The 23,318-nt window shown below is 36.2% G+C and overlaps 1 protein-coding gene across 2 annotated transcripts in view; it reads left to right on the top strand.

Annotated features, from left to right (window-relative positions):
- The window catches only part of LOC117158431 (Organic anion transporting polypeptide 30B), a 67,411-nt gene extending 58,311 nt beyond the window's left edge, over positions 1 to 9,100 (top strand). For both annotated transcript variants that reach the window (XM_033337311.2, XM_033337309.2), the window contains 8 exons: positions 238 to 453; positions 535 to 642; positions 796 to 1,029; positions 1,172 to 1,714; positions 2,028 to 2,217; positions 2,328 to 2,516; positions 2,609 to 2,760; positions 3,056 to 9,100. In XM_033337311.2, the coding sequence (XP_033193202.1) occupies positions 238 to 453; positions 535 to 642; positions 796 to 1,029; positions 1,172 to 1,714; positions 2,028 to 2,217; positions 2,328 to 2,516; positions 2,609 to 2,760; positions 3,056 to 3,366 (1,943 nt within the window). In that variant the 3' untranslated portion in view covers positions 3,367 to 9,100. The remainder of the gene's footprint in view (positions 1 to 237; positions 454 to 534; positions 643 to 795; positions 1,030 to 1,171; positions 1,715 to 2,027; positions 2,218 to 2,327; positions 2,517 to 2,608; positions 2,761 to 3,055) is intronic.
- The last annotated feature ends 14,218 nt before the right edge of the window (positions 9,101 to 23,318 follow it).

Below are 23,318 nucleotides of genomic sequence, written 5' to 3'. Positions count from 1 at the left end.
AAACGACGAATAATGTTACATGTAGAAATGTGAATTTCGTGGTTCGCCTGCTAAAAGAATATAAATTTTAATTTGAAAAAAAAAGAAGAGAAAAAGAGAAATACTTAATGCTGATTACATGATTTATCAATTTATCTTTCCTTAAATGTCAAATATCAACGAAATTCACATTGTCGTCGAGTAATGTCTAAAAATAACATTTGCACAGAAACTGAAAGTATCATCCTTTCTTCGTAGGTCGTTTATCGTCTGGATTATCGTCTCCGCCTTTAGCACCACACAACAATTTAAGAGGTGATAATTGCATTCAGGGATCTCCATCTACCGCTGGTCCTGTTATGTTATTTGTACTTGCTCAGTTATTATTAGGCTGTGGTGGTTCCCCTTTATTTACCCTCGGCACTACTTACATAGATGATCACGTACGACCAGAAAGTGCTTCTTTGTATATCGGTAAGAAAATATACTGTTTCGAGAGGTTTAAGATTTACCGTATAAGAATATTTTATTAAGCAGCTCTTATGTTTCTTTTAGGTTGTATGTATAGTATGGCAGCTTTTGGGCCGGTTTTAGGTTTTCTTCTTGGAGCTTATCTGTTATCATTTCATATGGATTCATTTTCTGGAACAATCATCAGTATAGGTAATGAAATATGTCTAATAAGGTGACTGCATATTTGTATGAACACGGTTATAGAAATGTACCAGATGCATAAAAGTCTGCAGTTTTACTAGTGATATTTGGTTGTACTCAAAATTATGAGATATTATTTAAGATAAAATTATTCTTCTACAGATCCAGGTGATCACAGATGGGTAGGCATGTGGTGGGGTGGTTTCCTACTCTGTGGCTTACTCCTGATTCTAGTGGCAATACCGTTCTTCAGTTTCCCGAAAACTCTGCAACGGGAGAAAGAAAAAATACGAATTATCGAAAAAGCTAAATCTTCGTCGCAGAAAGAGAAAGAGCAATGCAAAGAACCGAAAAAGGAGAAACTAAATGATAGTGGTTACGGCAAAGATGTGAAGGGTAAGCTTTTAATTCTTGAATTTTTACAACAGAGATTTAATTATTCGCTCTATAAGAGTTTTCCTTAATAAATATTATATGTTATCAAAAATGATCAAAAATTAAAGTTATAATTAAACATAAATATATCTCTCTGTTTCAGATATCCCCAGGAGTATGTGGAGGTTGGTGTGTAATCCAGTGTACGTAGTAACGTGCCTAGGAGCTTGCATGGAATTAGTAATCGTCTCCGGGTTTGTGGTTTTCCTGCCAAAGTATCTGGAGACACAGTTCAGTTTAGGAAAGAGTCAAGCCAGTGTATTCACCGGCTCTATAGCGATACCGGGTGCCTGCATCGGAATCTTTTTTGGCGGATGTTTGCTCAAACGTTTAGAATTAAGACCGAAAGGTGCAGTTCAATTCGTTCTCGTCTCAAACATGATATGCCTGGTGTGCTATGGCCTCCTCTTCTTCCTCGGTTGCGACAACGTAAAAATGGCTGGGACCACTATACCGTACTTTAACAGCAGCACAAAGGGTCCGGAACCCTTTCAAGTAAATCTCACTGCCGCGTGCAACTTCGGTTGCGAGTGCCGAATGACAGACGTCGAGCCAGTCTGTGGAAACAACGGTCTCACGTATTTTAGCCCTTGTCATGCAGGCTGCACTGCCTTCAGTTCGAAATCGAACTTTACTAATTGTGCATGTAAGTGTGAAATTCTCCTTTTTCTTTTCTTTGTACATCACCGAGTATACAATGAGCAGGGAAAGTTTTTATACATAAGGTGAAAAATCTATCTGGCTGGGAACTTTTGCATACTATTGTATATTGAACGTCAATGCTCTATTTTGAACGATACTAATATTTCCTTTATAATGCGATTAGTGCAAAGTACAGTAAAAGACTAAAATAAATCAGAGTACATCGCTAATAAATATAATTAAGTATCTGCTGATAAATATCATTATATTTATCGATAATGTTAGACAATTCTATAATTTCCATATTTATGTTTTAGGTATACACGGAAACTTAACAATGTTGCCACCGGCAGCTCCAGAATTTGCGGAAGTAACGGTTGTGCCAGTAGCTACTGCTGGCCCGTGCACTTCACCTTGTAGGACTATATTTCCATTTTTAATTTTACTTTTTTTTATGACGTTTATCGTTGCTATCACTCAGATGCCTCTATTAATGATAGTGTTACGGTAAGTTTCACTTTTATCACTTTATATATGTTCCATATGTCAGTGTACTTGAGTTATGTTCAAATTTTACATTATTGTTACATTCATTCTACCTGTTGTTTCTAATGCAGATCAGTCTCAGAGGAGGAAAGATCGTTTGCTTTAGGCATGCAATTTGTCATTTTTAGACTGTTCGGTTACATACCCGCTCCTATTTTATTTGGTAATTTAATTGACTCTACATGTTTACTTTGGAAAAGCACATGTGGAGAAAAAGGTGGACGATGTTTACTTTACGACATTGAACAGTTCAGATACAGGTATTCATTATTCCCACATCTGTGCGCAATTTGAAGAAGCTAATTTTAGAAATGTTACTAAGCAGTGACATTTTTCGTTCAATATTTTTCAGATATGTAGGACTTTGCGCTGGCATTAAGATTTTAGCTTTGGCACTGTTCCTCGTTGATTGGTGGTTAGTTAGAAGGAGAAGGCAAATGGAAGATCAAGCACCGTCTTTTACTGTCAACGAATTCGTAGGGTCAATTATCAGCCTTGACAAATGTAAGTAGGACACCTAGTCATAGGTCAAATACTGTTACTAAATGTATGTTCGCAATAAATACTTTGTAGTCTCTATGTGTATTACCAAATTCGTTTGAAACTTTATCACTGCTCTCATGATACTTATAGTGTTGATAAAATTCCAGGAGGTTCTGTATAGTATAGATAATATATCCATACAAGTTTTTCAAGTACTTTCGTCAGCCACTATCATTTTTTCAGGACAATGCCATTTTTTCCAAATTTTTGTCGTCATATTATCGTTCAGCTTCAAAATACGTGTTTTATCTTTTAGTATTCGAAGAAAAACCGCATCTTCACAGTGTCGGAGATGGAGACGGCACATCTCCAAATTCTGAATTGCCCACGCCGTCGTCAATATCGTCGCCTACGGAGCCTACAAAGTCGACGAACCTAGAAGACACCGGCTCGTCGAATCAGACGCAAGATTCGACGGAGATAGGAAGTCGTTCGAAGAACGCAATGGATGTCGATGATATCGATGTTCCCGATACAAGGCAAGCACCCCTTGCTTTAGAAGAACCGGACACAGAAGTCAAACCGTTGACCGGTAAACCCTCTGACAAGCTTGTACGGAACGTTTAATGTTTAACTCGTGTTAGAGGCTATCCAATTGAATTATATCAAAAAGGTGATATTGTGAGTCTGTGGCAAATTGTTTTGAGATCGCAGGTAAACCAATACAGTATATATAGAGTGGAATAATATGTACAACGCATGTGCATTATTAATTTGTGCAATCCTAAAAAAAAAACGCTATTAATAATGGTGGAAAGTGGTACGAATGACTTTAAATGAAAGAAAGAAACGATAATCTCTGTATACATATATGGTGCTAATATACTTTTTTAAAGAGATCGAAAGACGAAGAATTACCTTATATCGTTCCGTACATCGTCAGATACAAATTTAAATTGTGTTGAAGATATAAGTAAATTTTACATACACACACATACAAGATACGTTATATATTCTTGAATACAAGTGAATCGAAAATATTTTTACAGTGGTTATATTTGCGTGAAGGATATTGTTTATCGTGCGAAATAATTTGCCACAGGTTTGTCTCGATGGTTTGGCTATTTTTAGGAACTAATATCACTAGAATGTACATTTTTACGGTGATGCGATATATATGTCAATAAATAGGAACGTAATAGGTGAAAAAATATAATCAGGCTCGTTTCAGACAGACGTATTGTATCTTGATTGAAGAAAGATTTTCTTTGTCTGAGACGAGTTTCCTTCGCCGTTGGAAGATGAGCCTTGCGCGATTTAAGAGAGAGAAAAAAAGGAAAAAGAAAAAAAAATAGGAAAAAAGGAAGAAAGGCCAACAAGGACAAAACTGTAAATATAAAAATTCCTGCCTTAAGAAATACAAGACTAGACAAACGTATATTTAAAGATAATTAATTAAGTGATAGAGTTAACGATCTATAATAAATAATATCATTATAATTGCAGATTGAGAGCTGCGATTTATTTTATAACTAGAGATTAGGCTTTCTCAGAAATAAAAAAAAAGTAGTCAATTTAACCTAGCAATGTAAAGGAAAAAACACGCAAAAAACAAACTAAATGAACTTAATAGCGTTGATCCGTTTATGAAATTAGTTTAACTTTGTAGTAGCGTACGTTTTATTCCTTTTCGTTTCCTTTTGGTTTCTGAAAGAACACTTATATTATCAATGAAAGAATCACGCTTTTAACAAAGCGACACGTTGATCTCTGATATGTTTTCTCCTAAGTACTATGGTATCAGCGACACACTATTTTAAGAGCTTTCAGAAAAAAACGTTAGCATTAAACAACAAAAAAGAAGAAAACAAAATAAAAAAACGGAAGTGTTGATGCGACTTTTTCGTCGTGACGCATGCGTTACTTCTTGTGCTATTCTATGGAATGAAATATGTAATGAATTATAAAATGAATTATGCTTCCAAGCGATGAAAGAAAAACAGGAAGCTATAGATTTTCGGTCAAAGAATGCTGGTGTAACAAAATCGTTGGTCAATTGGAATTAACTGTACAACACGTTGAGAGACGTGTCTCGGACAAGTCCTGGCTTATTACACACAATTTAGCTCACTCGTTGTTAGAGAGAAGACTACTTGTTGTTTTGTACCTGAAAGCTTCTTGTATCCAATTTCAATGTGACAAAAGAATGAAAAAAAAAAAAAGGAGAAGGAGAAACAAGCGAAAGAATACAAAAAAGAAAGAAATATATTAAAAAAAACTCACTCAGGAAAAGAAATTTTATAGCGCGTTAACTGAATCGAAGGAAAGCTATAAATAATAATACAAATATGAAATATCTATCAGTGCAAAATGAACGAAATCTTAGCCTAAGAAACGAACAAAAAGAGAATGATGTAAAGTAACTCGTTTCAGCTCAATTTCTTTTAGAAGCGATTAAGGCAAGATGAAAGAAGATAATTAAAAAGAAGATTCTACAAAAGAAAAATTTTAACAAATAATAATGATGATGTTATATAGGGACAACAACGCCATTTGCATGAACTATCATTTGAAACTGTTCTTTTCTCCTATCGCTTCGGGTACGAAACCGTTCTACTAATGCTTCTATCTAATTCAATTAAAAAATATTGAAATAAACGAACGAAGGGTATATAGAGTTAATTTTACACAGTCTCGAAAAAGAATAAATAAGTAAATAATCTATTATGCTGACGTCGTCGTAGCATTTACTTACGTTAATGCAGACACACTTACCTATGTACGATATTATATCTCGCACGCTGTTTGGCCCATCACTGTCAATTTTTCGAAGTGTAGTTACACACGCTACCTATATATACATACATACATACATATATTATATTTTAGAGGCAATTTTGATGTTTGCAAAGTGGCGAATCCGTACGACGAACTTCATCGTTCGAAACGTTCTCGAGGCCGTGATGATCTCTCTCCTAACTACATTAATTACTACAAAGCAACTTACGTATTAATACTAATACTATACCTACTTTGTGATATGAATCTCTCTGTCGAACGATTGATTTTGTCGGACGGATCTCTCGTATACATGTGGATTATAAACAAAAAGGGAAAAAAGTGCTGTGAATAGAAAAACACAAAAGAAGACGGACAAGTAGAAGAAGGAAAAGAGAAGAAGAAGCAGAGGAATAAGAAGGAGAAGAAGAAGAGAAAAACGGAAGATGTGAGAATATGCAGATTAAAATGTTCAAAAAAAAAAGAAGAGTTAAACAAGTCGAATCAAATTCAGTTCAATTCACACGTTTCGTCGAGAATGAAAGATGCGAGATTGTTAACAGGAGAAATATTAATAATAATTGCATTCACGGAGACGCTACAACTGTACATAGGGAATTATAATAGTTAGAGCGATTTATAACGAGCAATCGAGAGATAAATGAACACGTGGTTACGTGCATTATAATTATATATATATATATATAAATATAAATATATTATACGATTTAATAGGATTTTACGGTGGTCGCCATTGACACGACGACGTTCTGTTTCTAATATAAAACGCATCGTTTTGTACGATTTATGGCGAACGTTATGGAACGAACGAACGATTTTGATCGCGCGACTCGCACAATTTTTCCATCGTGTTACTTAAATATTTTTACGGAAGTCTTTCTCGTATATACCGTTTTATGATGAATCGTATCCTCAGAATTTCTTTCCTTTCTTTTTCTATTTTTTCTTTTTTTTTTTTTTCTTTGATACATTTAAAATTCCGTTCCAATATTTTTATCGTACAGCTAACTCGTTGTCAGATTAATTTTTGCAATGTCATATCGTTACTGTTGTTATTATTATTACTAATATTATTAGTATTATCATGATTACTGTAATTATATCGCTGGGCTTTTTACTCTCTACCGCTAGTATACTCATAGTTTAATTTAGCGTGTATGTTTATTTCGTAGCGGATGTTTTCTTTTAATCGATTCGATCGTACTGTATTTGCTGTATTTAACACATTCCCACAAGCTAATATACATTATTAATTGAAATGAAAAGGAAAACGTCGAACGTAAAAAAATGTCATATGGAGAAAGCGTTTTAAGTATTAGGTAGAAAGTTCTAACATAGCGACAAGAATTAATAAATTAAAGAAGAAATATTGTGTACATAGATATTGACTATTACAATGATTAATATAAACTGCTTATAGATGTAATGTATTTTTTGTAGGGACCATAATGTGTAAGCAGAACGATACAAGGATGTTCTTTTCGTTTCTTTCTTTCTTTTTCTTTTTTTTTTTTTTTTTTTTTTTTAGTTAATTCTCTTCTTTTCTTTGGTCGAACGGTTCTTGAATGGTGATACGTGACTGTGAGTCGAAGGCTCTAGCTAAGGTTTGTGAAAATATAGAGGCAAAGAAATAAAAAGCAATACGTGTTTGCTTGCGAATGCAGAGATGAGAATACGAAGGCAAATCTTCGTAAATTATGAGATTCAGAGATTAGGTATTATAATTATAAAAGCTCATAGAAAAATGAAATTTGAAAACGTATACGTAGTTTCGAATGTTTCGCAACAATGAAAAGTTAAGAAAGATCTCGAAATGCGTGCGATGAATGGATGGGAGTGTCAATAATTTATGTTCGTAGTGCTCGCAGAACAGATTTTCTTGAATATTATATGGTATTTACAATTAATGAAATTTTTTCTACGAGCATAACAGCGAATGGAAAAGTCAAGCCTCGAGCGTCGCCGTGTGTTATAGCATGTGTGAAGTTGATCGGCTGTTGAAGGTCATCGAGAAAAATTATATAGTAGATCGTTTATTTTATTACACTATTCCATGTCCGTACACTCTACACTTGTTCTTTTCATCCTCTTGGCTTATTATTGTACTTCTTGCATCGTGAAACTCACGTTTCCCTTCTTATTTATCCAGAACACTTCGTGCAATTGTTGGCATTAGGAGAATCATATTTACAAAACGTACTAATAAAAATGTTTAGATAAATCTGTAAAATTATATTGTTATATTATCTTGTAGAAAAAGTTATATTATGTTCTTTTTATTATATTCGGTTATTTTTTCTTACTTGTTCATATTTTATTTGATTATTAAAAAATAAAAATTCAATGTTAAAATTAAAGTACACTTTATTTACACATACAATCGTCACACATAATTGATGTCATAGGATAAGTTAACGAAATCGTAATAAGAAAAATTGGCTGTACGATGGTAGGAAAAGTGACCTTGAGCAGCCAATTGATATCTCAATGGAGCTGTATTCCGAGACAAAGTAGTAGGAAAAATCGTAAATGAAGATAATCGATATTACAATAGTGAGAGGGAAATGGTTCAGAAAGATGGAAATGGAGAGTTTGTTCGATAAAGCGTCAGTGACTTTCGAAAGCATTTCAGTCGGATTCCAACAGTTTGATACGTGTTAATGCCATGCCATTTCATACACACATGCATAGGTACATATCGCACACGAACACCCCCTACACACACATACCATACGTTACTTTGTTACGATTATTATATATTATAGAAATTCTTGTGTCACACGGCAAAGGTTGCTTAAATTTAGTCGCGTAGCGAGCGAATAAAATTACATAAACGAATGCATTCGGCCACCCTAGAAAACAGAGGAAAAACGAAGCAACAGAAAGCAGTCATTTTGATATACCGATCATAATGCAGAGAATGATTTAGACGCGACCGATTTCGTAATTCGCGAAACGGTGTAAAAAAGAAAGAACACTTGAAATAACATTGCCTTAAAAAACGAAAGATTAAAAAAAAAAAAATAAAACGTAATTCATAAGGAACGCTCTGACGATGGTACAAGTGGCAAAAGGAAATCAATGGTGATGAAGAATGACCGTGAATTTGCAGAGACAAAGATATATTATATATATTATAAATAAATATATGAAGATAATGTTAGACATAAGAACAAAATCTCGTATTGTCAAAAATGATTTATCGTTTCCTCGAGTATTATATATAAATATATATAATTTTAAACCCCTTATGATAGAGAATATATCGTGCGTGCGCGGTCGAAGAAAGCTGTTTTTTCCTGAGGTGAACATTCTGTTTTCATATCGAACACCGAATCTCTTCCTTACATATGGAACAAATACAGATTGTGAGCCGTACTAGGGTTCGTGTAATTTTCGTTTTGCGTTTTATCAGGAGGCGAAAAGATGATAATGTAGATATTATTATCGGGACATTGTCTTTTCCTCCGTTCGTCGAAACTTAACAGTTTTTTTTTTCCTTCTTTCAGAAGTAAGGCACAAACAATGTATTTACAATGAATAAATGTTTTGAAAACTGTTAAACCTGCGTATTTATATCTCTCATTAGCTACGCAATATATGTATTTTAGTTCGTTAATTGGTTGGTTCTAGCGAATACTGACCTTTTTATAGTTAAATGATCGAATTGTGATTGAAACTAGAGTTAAAGTGTTGATTTATTTCAATTTTGTCAAATGATTCATTTATGCGATAAATTAGCAATCACGTAGCTGACATTTGAATATGGCGCCACTCAATACTCGAACAAGTCGCGCGAGAGGATCGATGTAGCCACCTAACGGCCTTCTTCGCCCACTTCCGTCAGTTGTTCACAGGCTTTCATAGCGTGTGGACGCACGTGAGTATTTGGTGTGTTCTGTCACCTACGGAGTCGCGTTTTCGCTAACGAACGCCCCACCGTACCTTCCATATTCAATGTGTATGGCGATTCAGGTGAGTCTTTAATAGCTACGATTATTCGAACAAAGATTTCGGCTGGATTTCGTGATTGGTTTTTCGCGTGTACGCCTCGGTGTCTTCCTCGTAGCAAAAAGTCGATCGCTGGATTTACGGGCGCCGTGTACGCGCGCGTGTGTCCCTCGTTTGGCTGCGTGCTTCCCTTCGTATATCCTATATATTACATTCGCGTAACGATGCTTCGTTTTGCGTGTAGTGCGCGCGCGCGTCTCTCTACGTGCACGATTCGCCCGACCCTCTATCCACGCTCTTTTACACGCATCGAAATACGTGTGTTGCGCGGACGACGAACTCTGGCGTCCCATCGAAACTCGCCACCACCGTAGTCTGCCTGCCTGACTCTATATATGTAGTATCCGTGTTCCTTCGTTTCGAAATAATCTCTCTATGGAAGCACGCCTGACAACAATACGTCTTGTTATATCGAATTCTTAGATAGAGAAATAGCGAAGTTTTTAAAATTTCCTCTAAGTAGTTATTTATCGAGAGAAGTTACGTAGAGGTATTGTTCAACAGTATCGTCTATATAGTACTTGTGTACCTTCGTTTCGAAACAAACTGTCCATGAAATCATGCCTGAAGAGGATACATGTGTCTATATCGAATTTTCATATAGAGAAAAATTGAAGTTGTTGAAATTTTTTCCAAATACTTACTAAGGAAGTTGTTTCGTCGTCGTTTATGTAGTATTTATGCCCTCTCGTTACGAAAGTATCTCTTCATGGATGCCCGCTTGAAAAGTATATGTCTTGTTATAACGAATTTTCAGGTAGAGAAAATACGAAATTCGTCAAATTTTCTCCAAGTATCTGTTTCATATTTACCTGCTAAGGGAAATTGCTTCAGTGTATTATTCAACAACGTCGTATTTCTAGAGTAATTTCAGTTGTGGAGGACATTGCATGCCATGCGCCGAAGCACGCTGGCTTTAACCCTACTATGATCATAGAATTTTTATATTTCAATTCTGTTCCCGTTTTAGCAAACGAAGAGTGGTGCTGCTTTAAAATGATGTTTAGTATAGAATCGAAATGTTAAAAATTGCTACATGATTTCTAATTTAACGACTGCGGATATTTATGCATTTATAGGAAAGCGCAAAATTCCACAGAATGTACATAGGTACATGTAATACGAAAATATATAAAATATTCAAAGTATAACAATTTCTATAACAGCTGGTAGGTAAAACAATTTTCTACGGGAGTTCTTCTGTTTTAATTATATTCTCAAAGATATGAATTTTGGATAAAAATTCGCAGTCTATCAATGACAAATTCCTTGCGAATATATGCAAGTAAGAAATCACGCGTACCAACATAAGAATCTTCTCATATCGTTCGAAGTGGAAATATTTCTTAAAGTTGAAAACCTGAAATTGAGTTGAAAATGACTGAAAGAATGTAACAGGGTTAAGCAAGATCGGCCAGACCTGCATTTTTTCTGTAGCGCGAGTTCTCTTTGTAAACACACGTTCAGTTGGCCAAGTCCGAGTGATAGGCCGAGGTCGGTTGCGAACGAAGGCACGCTCGTGTGACACGCGGATCGCACGCCAGGGGCACGCGTGCTTCTGTTTTGCCTCGCGACATGCTGACCAGCAGCGATCCACGCGATAATCGATCGTAAGCACACATCCTTCTCTTTAAAAAATCGAATTGTATGATATTCCAGTTTAAGATGTATTACCTGTCGTCTTAATGTTTTTTACGTTGTTTACTTCGCTCGAATTAAACTGGCAGATTCTCGCCATCTATTGTTGTTAAGTTTAGACTTGTGCGTGCAGCTACTTCGAAAAAGAGACGAATGTAATACGATGCGTATCTGTAGGATGAAGCTTCGAACGTATTTTTATAATTCATTTTCTAGTTATATTGGAAATACAGTAGCGAATTTAGTTTTGAGTTGCATGAAGGCAGCCACTGTTCTCACAAGTGCAACTGATTCGTTACTTTTGATCGCTGGAAGTCACTACGCTGATCGAATGCTTTTTAAAAAAAAGGCATTTTAAAGAACGTCGAATGCTTACCGTGTTTTTATACGAAGTAAGGCGATATTTTTGTTTTTTTTTTTTTTTAATTAATTTATGTGATGTCTTTTAGCCAATACGAATCCAGTACTACCCGGCGCCCTCTCCCCGCGGGCGGGGCGCCTAAGAAGTTTCCTCCATGAGGAAAAAAAGAAAGGAAAGAAAAAGAAAAAAGGTTAAATCTGTTAAACAATTATTGCGCAAAGCCTTGCAGAGTGTATGTACTGTACAATATACACTATCATTATACACTACCGTTCATAAGTTCGGAAGAATGTATATTTAACATAACCTACCAGTGCCGGTTAAATTGACTGTTTTCAAACTTCTACACAAATTTAACCATATTTAAGGGTCATCATATCGCTTCGTAATTCCTGAATTTTCCTAAAACATGCATACAATTTATTTTTCAGTATTTACTTTTAGTTTGCTCTAAAAATGTCAAGACTGAAAAAAAAAATTATAAAAAGAAATAACGGACATAGAAGAAGACTGTTCAGTGTGCGATGAACAAGAAACTAAAGCAACTGAAAACAGCATGGAAACACGTGAAAAGCTATTTACAACCGAATCAGAATTGAATATTATTTACAAATAAGCGTTTATGTCCAGGGCAAAAAAAAGAAAAGAAATTATCGTTGATAGCAAAGAGTGAGACTGATGCAGAGAACCAACGTATCAAAACTGAGCCCAATGGGACAGTTTGGAAAGAAACAGATGCAAGTTCCAAATCTGGCAGGGCATCGGTTCATAAATTTTTTATGGATATGCTAAACATTAAAATATAATGAAAGGACAAATAAAGATGGCATTTTATCTTATCATTGATCACCGTATAAGGGATAATATAATAAAATAAAATGTACGGAAGAAGCATTTAGAGTATTGAAGATTAAGAGAGAGCTAGATGCGTTTATTGCTCTGCTATATGGCTACGGTGCATATCAGGCAAAGAATTTAGGTGTGTCATATTTGTGGAATAAAATTTGGAGACCTGCATTTGTTTCAAAAACAATGAGCAGGAATGACTTTGCTGAAATTATGAGGTTTATACGATTTAATAGAAAGAAGCCAACGTTTACGAACCAAAAGATTTGCAATGGTACCTACAGTATGGGGCCGATTTATAGAGAATTCAAAAAATTGTTATAAACCTGATGCATACATTACTTTTGTATAAAGAATCGCTGGAAGAAAGTCATGCAATAAAACTATCAACAAATTCAGAGTCATTACTACAAAAAAACTTGTCAAGTAGAAAATTGTAAAGGTTACGAAATTACGAAAATATGTATGCGACAAATGTACATTTGATAATAAGATAATTTGTAAAAAATGCAGCAAGGTTGAATAAGATATCTATATAAATAAAAGTGTAATTTTATTTAAGTCCATTTTAACCGAACTCGGTAGCAATAGGTATACACGAAGTGTCGATAGGTTTAGTGTTAAGGATTATTACAAAAATCGTTCAAATTCCCCCAGATACGCTGTATTACAAATCTATAAAATTTTGTAAATTGAATGAAAATACGTAAAAATAATATTTTTAGATTCAGACAAATCGTATAACGTTTCACCTATTCTTGTAATTCTAACATTAATGAATTCTAGAATTCTAACATTATATGTTTGAAGTTAGCAGTATCCGGTCACTTACAAACGCAAATGTAGTATTGATAGCTTTGAAGTTATCGTATAATCAACGTCGTAACTCTACGTCGTTCGTTGTACACATGTCGACTCACGTTGTATCGATGTCATAAAAATGGAATTCCAACTATTTCCTGTTTCTTCTTTATTGTCGATAATCCATTGAAATTTGAATTCCATATACGGTAAACTTATTGCACGATTGAATATCTGGTGTAAATGTTATTATTTGTATTGTAAAAAGAATATAACGTTTTGAAAAATGCTTGGTTCGTGTTCTGCAATAGTGTTAATAAATTAGAATATATTTATGATCCGTCACGCGTTCCACAGACGTCGACTGACGTCAAATAACGCAAGGTCATGCGTGCATCTTCCAGCCGCTTGACAATTTGTTAATTTGCAGTTGTTTCGAACAGTTTATCGACGAGCGTCATGAAATAATTGTCGAATAGTATTTTTTTGTCGATATTTCTCTCTTCTCTGTGTAGAATTCGTGTTTTATATTTTTAGATCGTGGTCTGATTGATGTTTGTTAGATAACATAGCGTGATCCTAACCTTCTTCTCTGCTTCTTTTTAACGATATAAAAATAGGTTAGAGAAAATTATTGGTATTAAAGAGATACATTTTTTAAATGGATAGTAATTTATTCCAGGGTCACTGTGACTGATGTATCAAGGTTAATCGCGGTTATTTCATAATAAAAGTATATATGATTAAAAGAGGTTACGTATCTGTGTTGTCTTTAATCTGATGGAATATAACGCAACATTCTAAAATAAAAATTATTTCAGATATTTTCAGTAGTTTGCAGATTAAATATTTACGTTCTTAAAATGCATGTACATAAATGAATATGCACGTGAAAATTCATTCATTCGTAGATCACGATTTTTCAACTATTACAAAATTACTTTCTGTTGTAATTCTTTAATTATTCCACAAATAAGTAAAAGACACATATGTTTTTTTCGTTGTTGGAATAATTAAAGCGATATTGACGAATCTTTGTATTACGAAAAAGCAAGTAACTATATTTATCAAACAAATTTTATTATTTTTTGTTTATTATTCTTACCAACGTACTTTTCAGGTCGTTCATATGTTTAAACCAAAGATCTTTCAATAACAAATTGTTTTAATCGCAATAAACGAGAAAGAACAGATTATACATTTATTTTCTGCTTTCGTCTTCCTATTCGTTTCCCATCATTACCTTGCTTAGCAATTGTTATTGTCTGTATGTCACACACGTGTCACTTAAAATCATAATGTGATCACTGTAATTGTCAAATGACTATGGGCGGTTTCCGCCATGAATGGACGATTCATGGATCATATACTCTGTGTCTATATAAAACGGTCAGCCAAACGTAGCTTATACGTTGCTCGTTGATCTTTTATCAGAATTTGACGATACCATAAATATATTAGGAAGGATAATATATTTTCAAACAGATTCAAATTACTTAATAAATTATTCTCCGCTTCTTCGTTTCAAAATTACTGTTCCTTATAACAATAAAATGGAGCAAACCCTACGAAATTTATAGAATTAAAATATACACGTATCTCTTAATTTGAAGTTCAGTATTATAATTTTCCAATAAATACTTTATGCTATTATGTACATAATATTTTCCTACAATATTATCGTAAATTTCTTCTCTTTCAATCCTATTAATGTCAATTGTCGATAAGACCAATTGAATATCATCGTACACGCACAGGATATTTAATAGAATATCTAATATTGATTTTGCAAACATGATGTTTCGTGTATATCGAAGAATGATATTTTAGACAACAATGGATAGTGCTTCTGTTAAATCAGCCGACATATAGTAAACAAGGTTTTATTGCACGATGTGCATCGAATAGGTTTTCTGTCAGGTATCGTAAAGCTTTCAGAGGTTCGACTACTTTCAATGCGTTTACCATTCAGTCATCGATACACCGAGTTTGTCTAAATCGAATTTATTCCAGTAATCCGGTGCTAATTCCACGGCTTTGTTAAATGTCCAATGACAAATCGATTTCGTCAATAAAGGCAAGTTTGCTTTTCCCCAAGAACTTCTTCGAAATTTAATTTTAGCTTCACCTTCGTCGTACAGGGTGTTTCGTTGAAGCTTGAATTCCCCAATATGCTCGTTCTTCTTCTCTATTTGATAATAGAAATTTTTTAGCGACGAAAGTCTGTATTTTTTGATATTTTAATTTTTTTTCATCAATAATAGAAATATTCCACCGATACCGGAAATCCGCGAATGATAAAAATTCGTTGGAAAAGAAAAGATATATTTTCCCCGATCTTCGTCCGTATCCTTGATCTTCTCTTCCTTAAAAATAAATTAGAACGATTCAATTTGTTTAAGAAAAATACGGATATCTTTTCCTATCCTTTGACCCACGAAGGAACTAACTGAAATGCAATGTATCTACGTAATTCCTCGTGGACACGGCGTACAACCGGAAGTCTCGTCCGGTAATAACTATAGCGAAGATCGTCAAGAATTTCCGACTATAGCCTATTCTTTTTTTTTCATTATGTTCTCGAGATAATCATAGGCGTGCAGAATAATATTCTACGATTACAAACGTGTCTTACAAGACACAATATGAAATTTTCTGAGACGAATTCTGTCAATGACCGCGCACACTCGTCCACCAAAGAGTCACATACGAGCTGTATGATTTCTATCTTTCTGATCCATCTAAATGGATTACACGTGTACTGCTTAAAGATTCAATCGTTCGACCTTCGACAAATTGACGATTTCAAACAAGCTTTACATCGAACGTTCGTACATTTATTTCCTCGTCTCGAAACACGGTGTACCGAACGATCGATGGCTGCGAAAATATTCTCAAGGTTCGGTACGAACCAGACACCCGGTATAAGCGTGTTGGGATAGCACTACTTGGAATACAAATTGGTAAAGTCGCTCGCAGGGCATCCTCGCGTTGAAACCGTTCGATGGACGTTATTCTCGTTCCCGTAAATTACCAGCCATGGTGTACCGTGTTGTCGGGGGAAAAAATGAATGACGTCATCCACCCCCACGGATCGTGCATGGAACATAGAGACAAACGTTTGGCGTGCAAATTTTTCCTCGCTGCAAACGGTCTCCTATCATCTGTGCACGTCTTCCGTAAATGTCTGCTCGAGTCATTTGAATTTTCTATATTTGCGTTCTATTTTTAGCAACTCTGCCGCCTTTCTCTGCACGGCCTAACAAAATCGTTCGTGGCTAGTTAGGTTGTTTATTCGCGATCGAGGTTCGAACGCGTGTTCGTTTAAATCGCTCGTGAAATCGATCACGGACTGGCCGGTTTGCCGAAATCGTATTTCAAAGTCGTTTTGTGTTTAAAGCAGTCTGTGAACCTGCCTGTCAACGAAGGGTAGAAATGGCCACAATGGCCACGATGGCTACTCAAGGTTTCAGCTGGATGTATATCTATATCTCTTTTACTCTCGATATGTTGTTAGCTACCTGTAGCAAGTAGAACAGGTAAACGCGGAGAAAGTCGCGGTTTATCCGAAGTAAGACTGGAAGTACGTAGCTGCATGGAAATGAGAATGGAACCACGCGAAATTCGTTGGCGCGCGCTTAAAAGACAGTTAGAGAACAATCGGAGCACGGAGAAAGCTGTGTCGACTCCCGATCGTTTCTGGCAATCGGCATCAAAACAGAGATTAAAATTCTCGCTCCGCTTGATACGGTTGATTACGCGCGTTTATCAACAGCAACAATCGCAAATTAAACATTTACTTTCCCACCGGCAAATCCGGCGTACGGTCCATCAATCATTATACAATCCTCTGTGTTAATAAACGAACAGGTAGAACATTAATCATGTTGAAATTGCCGCAGCGAATCTTTCGCCAAGCTTTTTTCTTCCGTTTCCGAAACGACGCTACGCGTTTTCCTCGAACTTTTCAACCTGTCCAAGCCGTGATATTTCTTATCCGTCTTAGCGTATGCTAATGAGATGATATTGTGGCTGGCGTCAACGAGTTACAGATAAACGCGCTCTTACCAGGCACCTCGCAAAAGTTTCCACTTTCAGAAGTTTCTCGTCGGTTTACGTAGAACGGAAAAAAAGATGCACTTCTTTTTTTTTCTTCTTTCTTTTTTTTTTTAGTCGGTTTATCTTTAGAATTCGACTCGGTTATTCTCTTGGCGTAGGTTACGATGCCTCGTGCGTTTTAAATATTTATAACCGGCGTATTGTTTGTTGGAATTGTACTAAAGTTAGAATTACCGTGACTCGATTAAATCTCTGGTTAAACGATGGTTGCTCGAAACTTGGTATTATTTCTTTGAAAAATTAAAGAGTCGATAATCGCATTAAATGGATCGATCGGCAGAATTACGTTTTGATAAAATACAATAGGACGGTGATAGCTGGATCGAAACGATATCAGGTAAATACGGACGTGTGCGTGGATATGTAATTAGAATATTACTGTATTATAATATTAGATTTGTTTATCGTGATTGAAACAGAGAACTATGACTATTTAATTTGAACTTAATGTAGTAATGCGATACAATTAAAGCTATTAAATTTGTTTAACTACTCGACGTACAACTCGCAACTCATAACAACTCGACAGCTTATGAATAACGATTAACCCGCAGCTATTCGCAGCTTACTCGTTACTATTGACTATCGATCACTCTCTCCACCAAGTGTTTACAGCAGAGTTTTCGATATTCCTGTTACAGGTACAGCCGTCGGTGACCGAACATGGTCACCTACACCGTTTCCAATTTGCTTATTGTCCCAAAGGCCCATCCTTCGCGATTTCTCATCCTTCCCAGCCTGTCCACACTTTCGTTTTCTATCTGTAGTTGGTCGGGATTTTCCCCAGGGTTTCCCCACGATGTTATAGTATTATATTAAAAATAAAGTGTGACCTAGGATCGAGTGCTGGACCTTGAACATACTGTTAGGAATTTACCACGGGTAAAAGCGCGTGGAAAGAGACGAGATTGACCTGTACCGTTAGAATCATAAGCAAAAGACAGCAGCGTAGAAAATATTAGCGTGTCGAACTTGTCTCGCTGAGGAAAATTTAATTTACAATGTATATTGTGTTGGCAACTAAGTGATTACGGACTTTGTCATTACCACCTAATGACAATCACTTAGTTGCCAACCCGATAGATAGATCGTAGTATCAACTTTCTCGTAATTAACCCTCTAAATAGATGTAGATGGAACGCGAGCTTGTTCATCTATCGAAGGAAAACTGTTGCCTCGATGATAGATTTTCCATGTTCCCTTGAATCAGTCGTGTCGGACAAAACGGTATAATTGATAAAGTAGGAAAACGAAGATATCGATGCGCGATATGTCGGTCAGAAATTACTCATGCCCAGGTGAACGGGTTCCCTTTAAAAAAAGAACGTGCCATTAGTCAGCCGTGATAGACGAGAACTTGTTTGCTGTGAAGCGAGTTTTACTAGAAAAACCGCCTGCTACGTTAGTCATCCGAAGTGATACAGCGTGTTCGCGAAGAAACAGCTTGAATTCTGAAACAAGTGCGCCTTTTTTTTCTTTTTTTTTTTTTAAGAAAAATGTGTGAAAATGTAATCTTGCGAAAAATTTTCCAAACTCGGGAAGAGGGTTAACATGTTACTGTTGAAACAGAGAAACAGTAAATTAAGAAACGCTTGGGAAAATACAGTATAGACGTAGTAAGATACAGTATCGATCGAGAACTTTTTTTTTTTTCTTCGCTTCTTTTAGATTATTAGTAATCGTATGGATTTCTCAACGAACGTATGTTTCGTTCTCGACTCGTCGTACTGAATTCCTTCTTATATCGAATAGTTTAGCGATATAACGTTAACAATTAAGAGTTACGATTGGTAAATATTATAACATATTGTACGATGTCTGGTCTTTGGCAAGTCCAGTTTTGCTTCAATTCCAAAAACACGAAAATCCATTATCCCTCGTATAATGCAACGTAAAAATTGAAATCATATGTGTAGTAAAAAAATGTATCGATTTCTAGCTTGAAAATTGGTGTATAGTTGTATATCTACAAAGACGACGATATTTATTGAACGAAAGAAATGCTTTAAAATTACTGTACGCTTCTGACTGTACCATGTATACATTAAATTACCGTATACTATAAAAATGATTGTACACTTGGTATATCAGACGATCCAATATACATATTATACTTGGTAGAAGAGATAGCACGGGGCCGTAAATTATAGTAATACAAAGTTTGACTAACTCTTCCACGATACGATACAGGAAATACTCGGGCAAACATAAACATATTTAAACGTTAGTATGCATAATCGGGTTTCATTATCTATTAATATGTTTATAGCGATTAGATAAGGTGCGAATTTTTTATATTTATCGCCTGACGCGCAAAAACATCTTGACGAATGAATTGTTAAACGATTTTCCGATCGAAACACTTTTCCCTCGCCTCTCCACGAATTCTACATCGAATTCTACCACGAATTCGTTGTCAATTCGTTATCACACGGTGAAAATTGAATTCAGGCAATGTTCGTCGTTTTTATATCGGATAACATTCTAGTATTCGGTAGAACGTTTCGCGAGGTTGCATAAAGTGAATTAACATCGTGCAATACAGAATATCATGAGTCAGAATATCATGTTCTTTCGTGACAATGGTATATTATACTTCGTCAAACTGCTTGCAGAAGCTACGTGAAAAACTTTCTTCGCTCGTCCAAACAGCTGTTGAAACACAGAAGGAAATAATACGTTGTATCGCGTTTAACAGATTTTTACCGCCGTAGCAATCTTTTCTATTTCGATCGTGTCTTCGTTTTTGTTTAAGCGTGGCAGATCAAACAAATTTGCAACGTTCCGAAGACGCGAGATCGCAACGAGAAGTCACAGAAACAACGACACAACCGATACTACGTTTTGTAACATGAAACATATTAAACGGTGTAATACCATATATACAGGGTGGTTGGTAATTGGTGGTACAAGTGGAAAGGGGGTGATTCTACGCGAAAAAAGAAGTCGAAAATATAGAATAACAATTTTTCGTTCGAGGCTTTGTTTTCGAGAAAATCGGCTTTGAATTTTGGCTCGGTACGCGTGCACTTTATCGCGTCTCTTTATAACGGATCTCACTGTAGATCGTTGTCTCGATTGACGTTATTGTTTTAAATTTAAAAAATTTTTTTTTAATTTTTCCATCGAGACAACGATCCACAGTGAGATCCGTTATAACGAGACGCGATGAAGCGCACGCGTACCGAGCCAAAATTCAAAGTCGATTTTCTCGAAAACAAAGCCTCGAACGAAAAATTGTTATTCTATGTTTTCGACTTCTTTTTTCGCCTAGAATCACCCCCTGTTACGCCGGGGTGTAATGCCTGGAAACATATAATTTATAATTCTGTGAATCACAGGGTTATACAACCTCAATCACCCCTATTATCTCAACGGAAATCAGGGGATCGATCAATTCGTGGTGTCGATTGTTATTTAAGAGAGTGAGGGAAACAGGTTTCGCTGTTAATTGGTTAACCGAAGGGTCTTAATCGCCCTCGAGAGAAAGTGGTCAGTGGGAGGAAGGTTGCAGCGCACGTGAGAAAACTAAGTTTCCCTTGTCCCGCCGTGGTAGACAATAGTCTTTAGAAATGCTTCGGACACAGATGTTTGTTTGTTTTGAAGGACCTTAGCAGGCAAGTGACTCGGGTTTATGACGGGTGCTTAAGGATATTGAGGGTACGCCGTACGGAAAAGCGGCCGTCTGGCCCGCGGTGTGTGACCTGGGCCAGGCAGAGAGGCCCGGCGTAACACCCCCTTTCCGCTTGTACCACCAGTTACTAACCATCCTGTGTATCGCATGAAGATTCGGTTAGTCTCAAATAAAATATAAACGACATGACGATACATCGAAGCTCTCGGTGTGCAATGATGACGGTCGTTGTGATTTATCTGATCGCGGATCAGCAATAGCTCACGTGAAATATATTATCTGTTCGCACTTGACGAAACTTTTCAAATTAATTAAAACGAGTATCTCTGATATCGTAGAGATCTAGGTAGAGATACAGAGACAGAATTGGCTGTGCACTTGAAGGAAATTAATTGCAAAAAGCCAAGTAAAATTTAATCTTGGTTCTCGCGATAACTAAAATTCGCGTATGTAAATGTATAGGAAGATCAAAATGCGCGTAGATCGTACGGTTCGTTCGACGTCCTTTTCCTTTTTCTTCTTCTCTCTTCTTTTTTTTTTTTTTTTTTTTTTTTTTTTTTTTACTTATTCTAACGCTTTAAGCGTTCATCCCTTCAACTATCGACACGCATTTCTAACTCAGCCATGTACATGGTCACTGCGAAGGTTTATCGAAGACGCTCGAGTTGAAAATTGAACGGAAAGAATGACGAGAACCATGACGAAGGATCGATATCAATATCCTTGCACTCTCATCGGAATATGTCGGACATTCAGGGAATTCATCCCGGTCGGGTAACGCGGTGCACGATTTTTCTGAATAGAAATCTCGTTATCACCTTGACGTCTCGCTTTACAAGACCACGTGCGCATCTAGTTTACGCGGGGACATCGAATTACGTGCGTGCTCGTATTTCACCTGTGTAATGCTTATTAAATTTAGCACATGTGATTGGATCCTTAGAGCGGCCGCGAGCCACTCTTTGTTCGTCAAACTGGCCTCGCGCTTCGCTAAGGAGGAGGTGTATATTTTCTTTGTCTGAAGAAGCGGACAGGTTTCCAGGGGTGGGAAATGGCGGGGAAAATACGTGGGTGGTGACTCGTTGAAACGGGAGACAGATGGAAGAACGTGTCGCGGAATTGGATTGTACGGTGACAGCTGTTTGCGGATGGAACAACTTTGTTTCGGTGGAACTCCTTCGATCTTGTAGGTCGTGCGCGGGCTTTTAGATCTTTAGGATCGCACAAGTTTCGAGCCGCGATCTCTCTTTTTCGTTTCTTCTTGGTTTTTTCGTCCCAAAGTGTACGCGAAGATTCTTTAACACGCGTTGGAAGTAAAATTGGCGAAGGAGATAGGAAGAGCGAAAACGAGAGAGATCGTTCGTAAAGATACGCTTTGTTACGATTATTACAATATTGGTATTGTATTTGTCTTACGAGAGCTTGTTCTTATTGGGAGGAAAATTATAGTTGACTGTGGCGCATAGCGAATAACGGATCTCGTGTTTTTAGGGCGATATTTTTAGTCGCGTCGTTTGAAAATTATTTCGAATTAAATTAGGAAAAACCGTTTTTTATAGATCAAATAATTACTCTCGATGGTAATTCAAATACGAAGCTCGATATTTGTTAGAAGGGATATCACGACGTCAAAATTAATTTCCACAAATATTATTATTAAACAGCAGATAAAAAAAGTTATTGTTAAACAACGAACGATATTATTTAAATACCGTCGCAAATACCCAGAGTGGATTTTGTGAAAATAGTTAATCATGCTCGGAAGGAAGTAGAGGAATATTATCAGTCTCTGCCGACCGGAAATATCGATTTATCAAACAATCAATCTTGCGCAAGATTCTTCAACCGGAGAAGCATCTATATTAAATATATATTATTATATTCTTATTTTTATTTCATTTTATTTTTATTTATACAATAACGTTTCTACGATAATTTATATAACACGATAACAATACCAATACCAAAGTATATTAAAAGTATAACCGTGACGTCCAATTCAACATGAATTCGATTTCGACAGAGTCCTATCCTAATCAAAATTTATACTATCCATTTTTTTCTCGTTCTTTTTTTCCCAAAAGGCTTTCGCGGATTTTCGTTTCATACGCGGGGTGGGGGCGGTGGGGGAAAACACGCAACACGCGCGAACGAGCAAGTAAACACAGCGCGCGTTTTATTCGCGCGCGTAACGAGCGCCTATGTACCGGCAACAAAGAACAATGGCCGGAGATGAGGAACAAAGGGAACGTTTAGAAAACACTCGCGAAACAATCGAGTGAATGTCGATCGATCGTACGCGTCACTCGCAACCCCGTTTGTACAGTGACTTCTAGCTTTCCCTGCAAAACTCACGATTCGTAAAAAAAA

Source organism: Bombus vancouverensis, chromosome 5 (genome assembly GCF_051014615.1).
Source record: "Bombus vancouverensis nearcticus chromosome 5, iyBomVanc1_principal, whole genome shotgun sequence".
In the NCBI taxonomy this organism is placed as follows: Eukaryota; Metazoa; Arthropoda; class Insecta; order Hymenoptera; family Apidae; genus Bombus; species Bombus vancouverensis.
The sequence above is the reverse complement of the archived record's forward strand: the minus strand, read 5'-3'. Positions and strand labels throughout refer to the sequence as shown.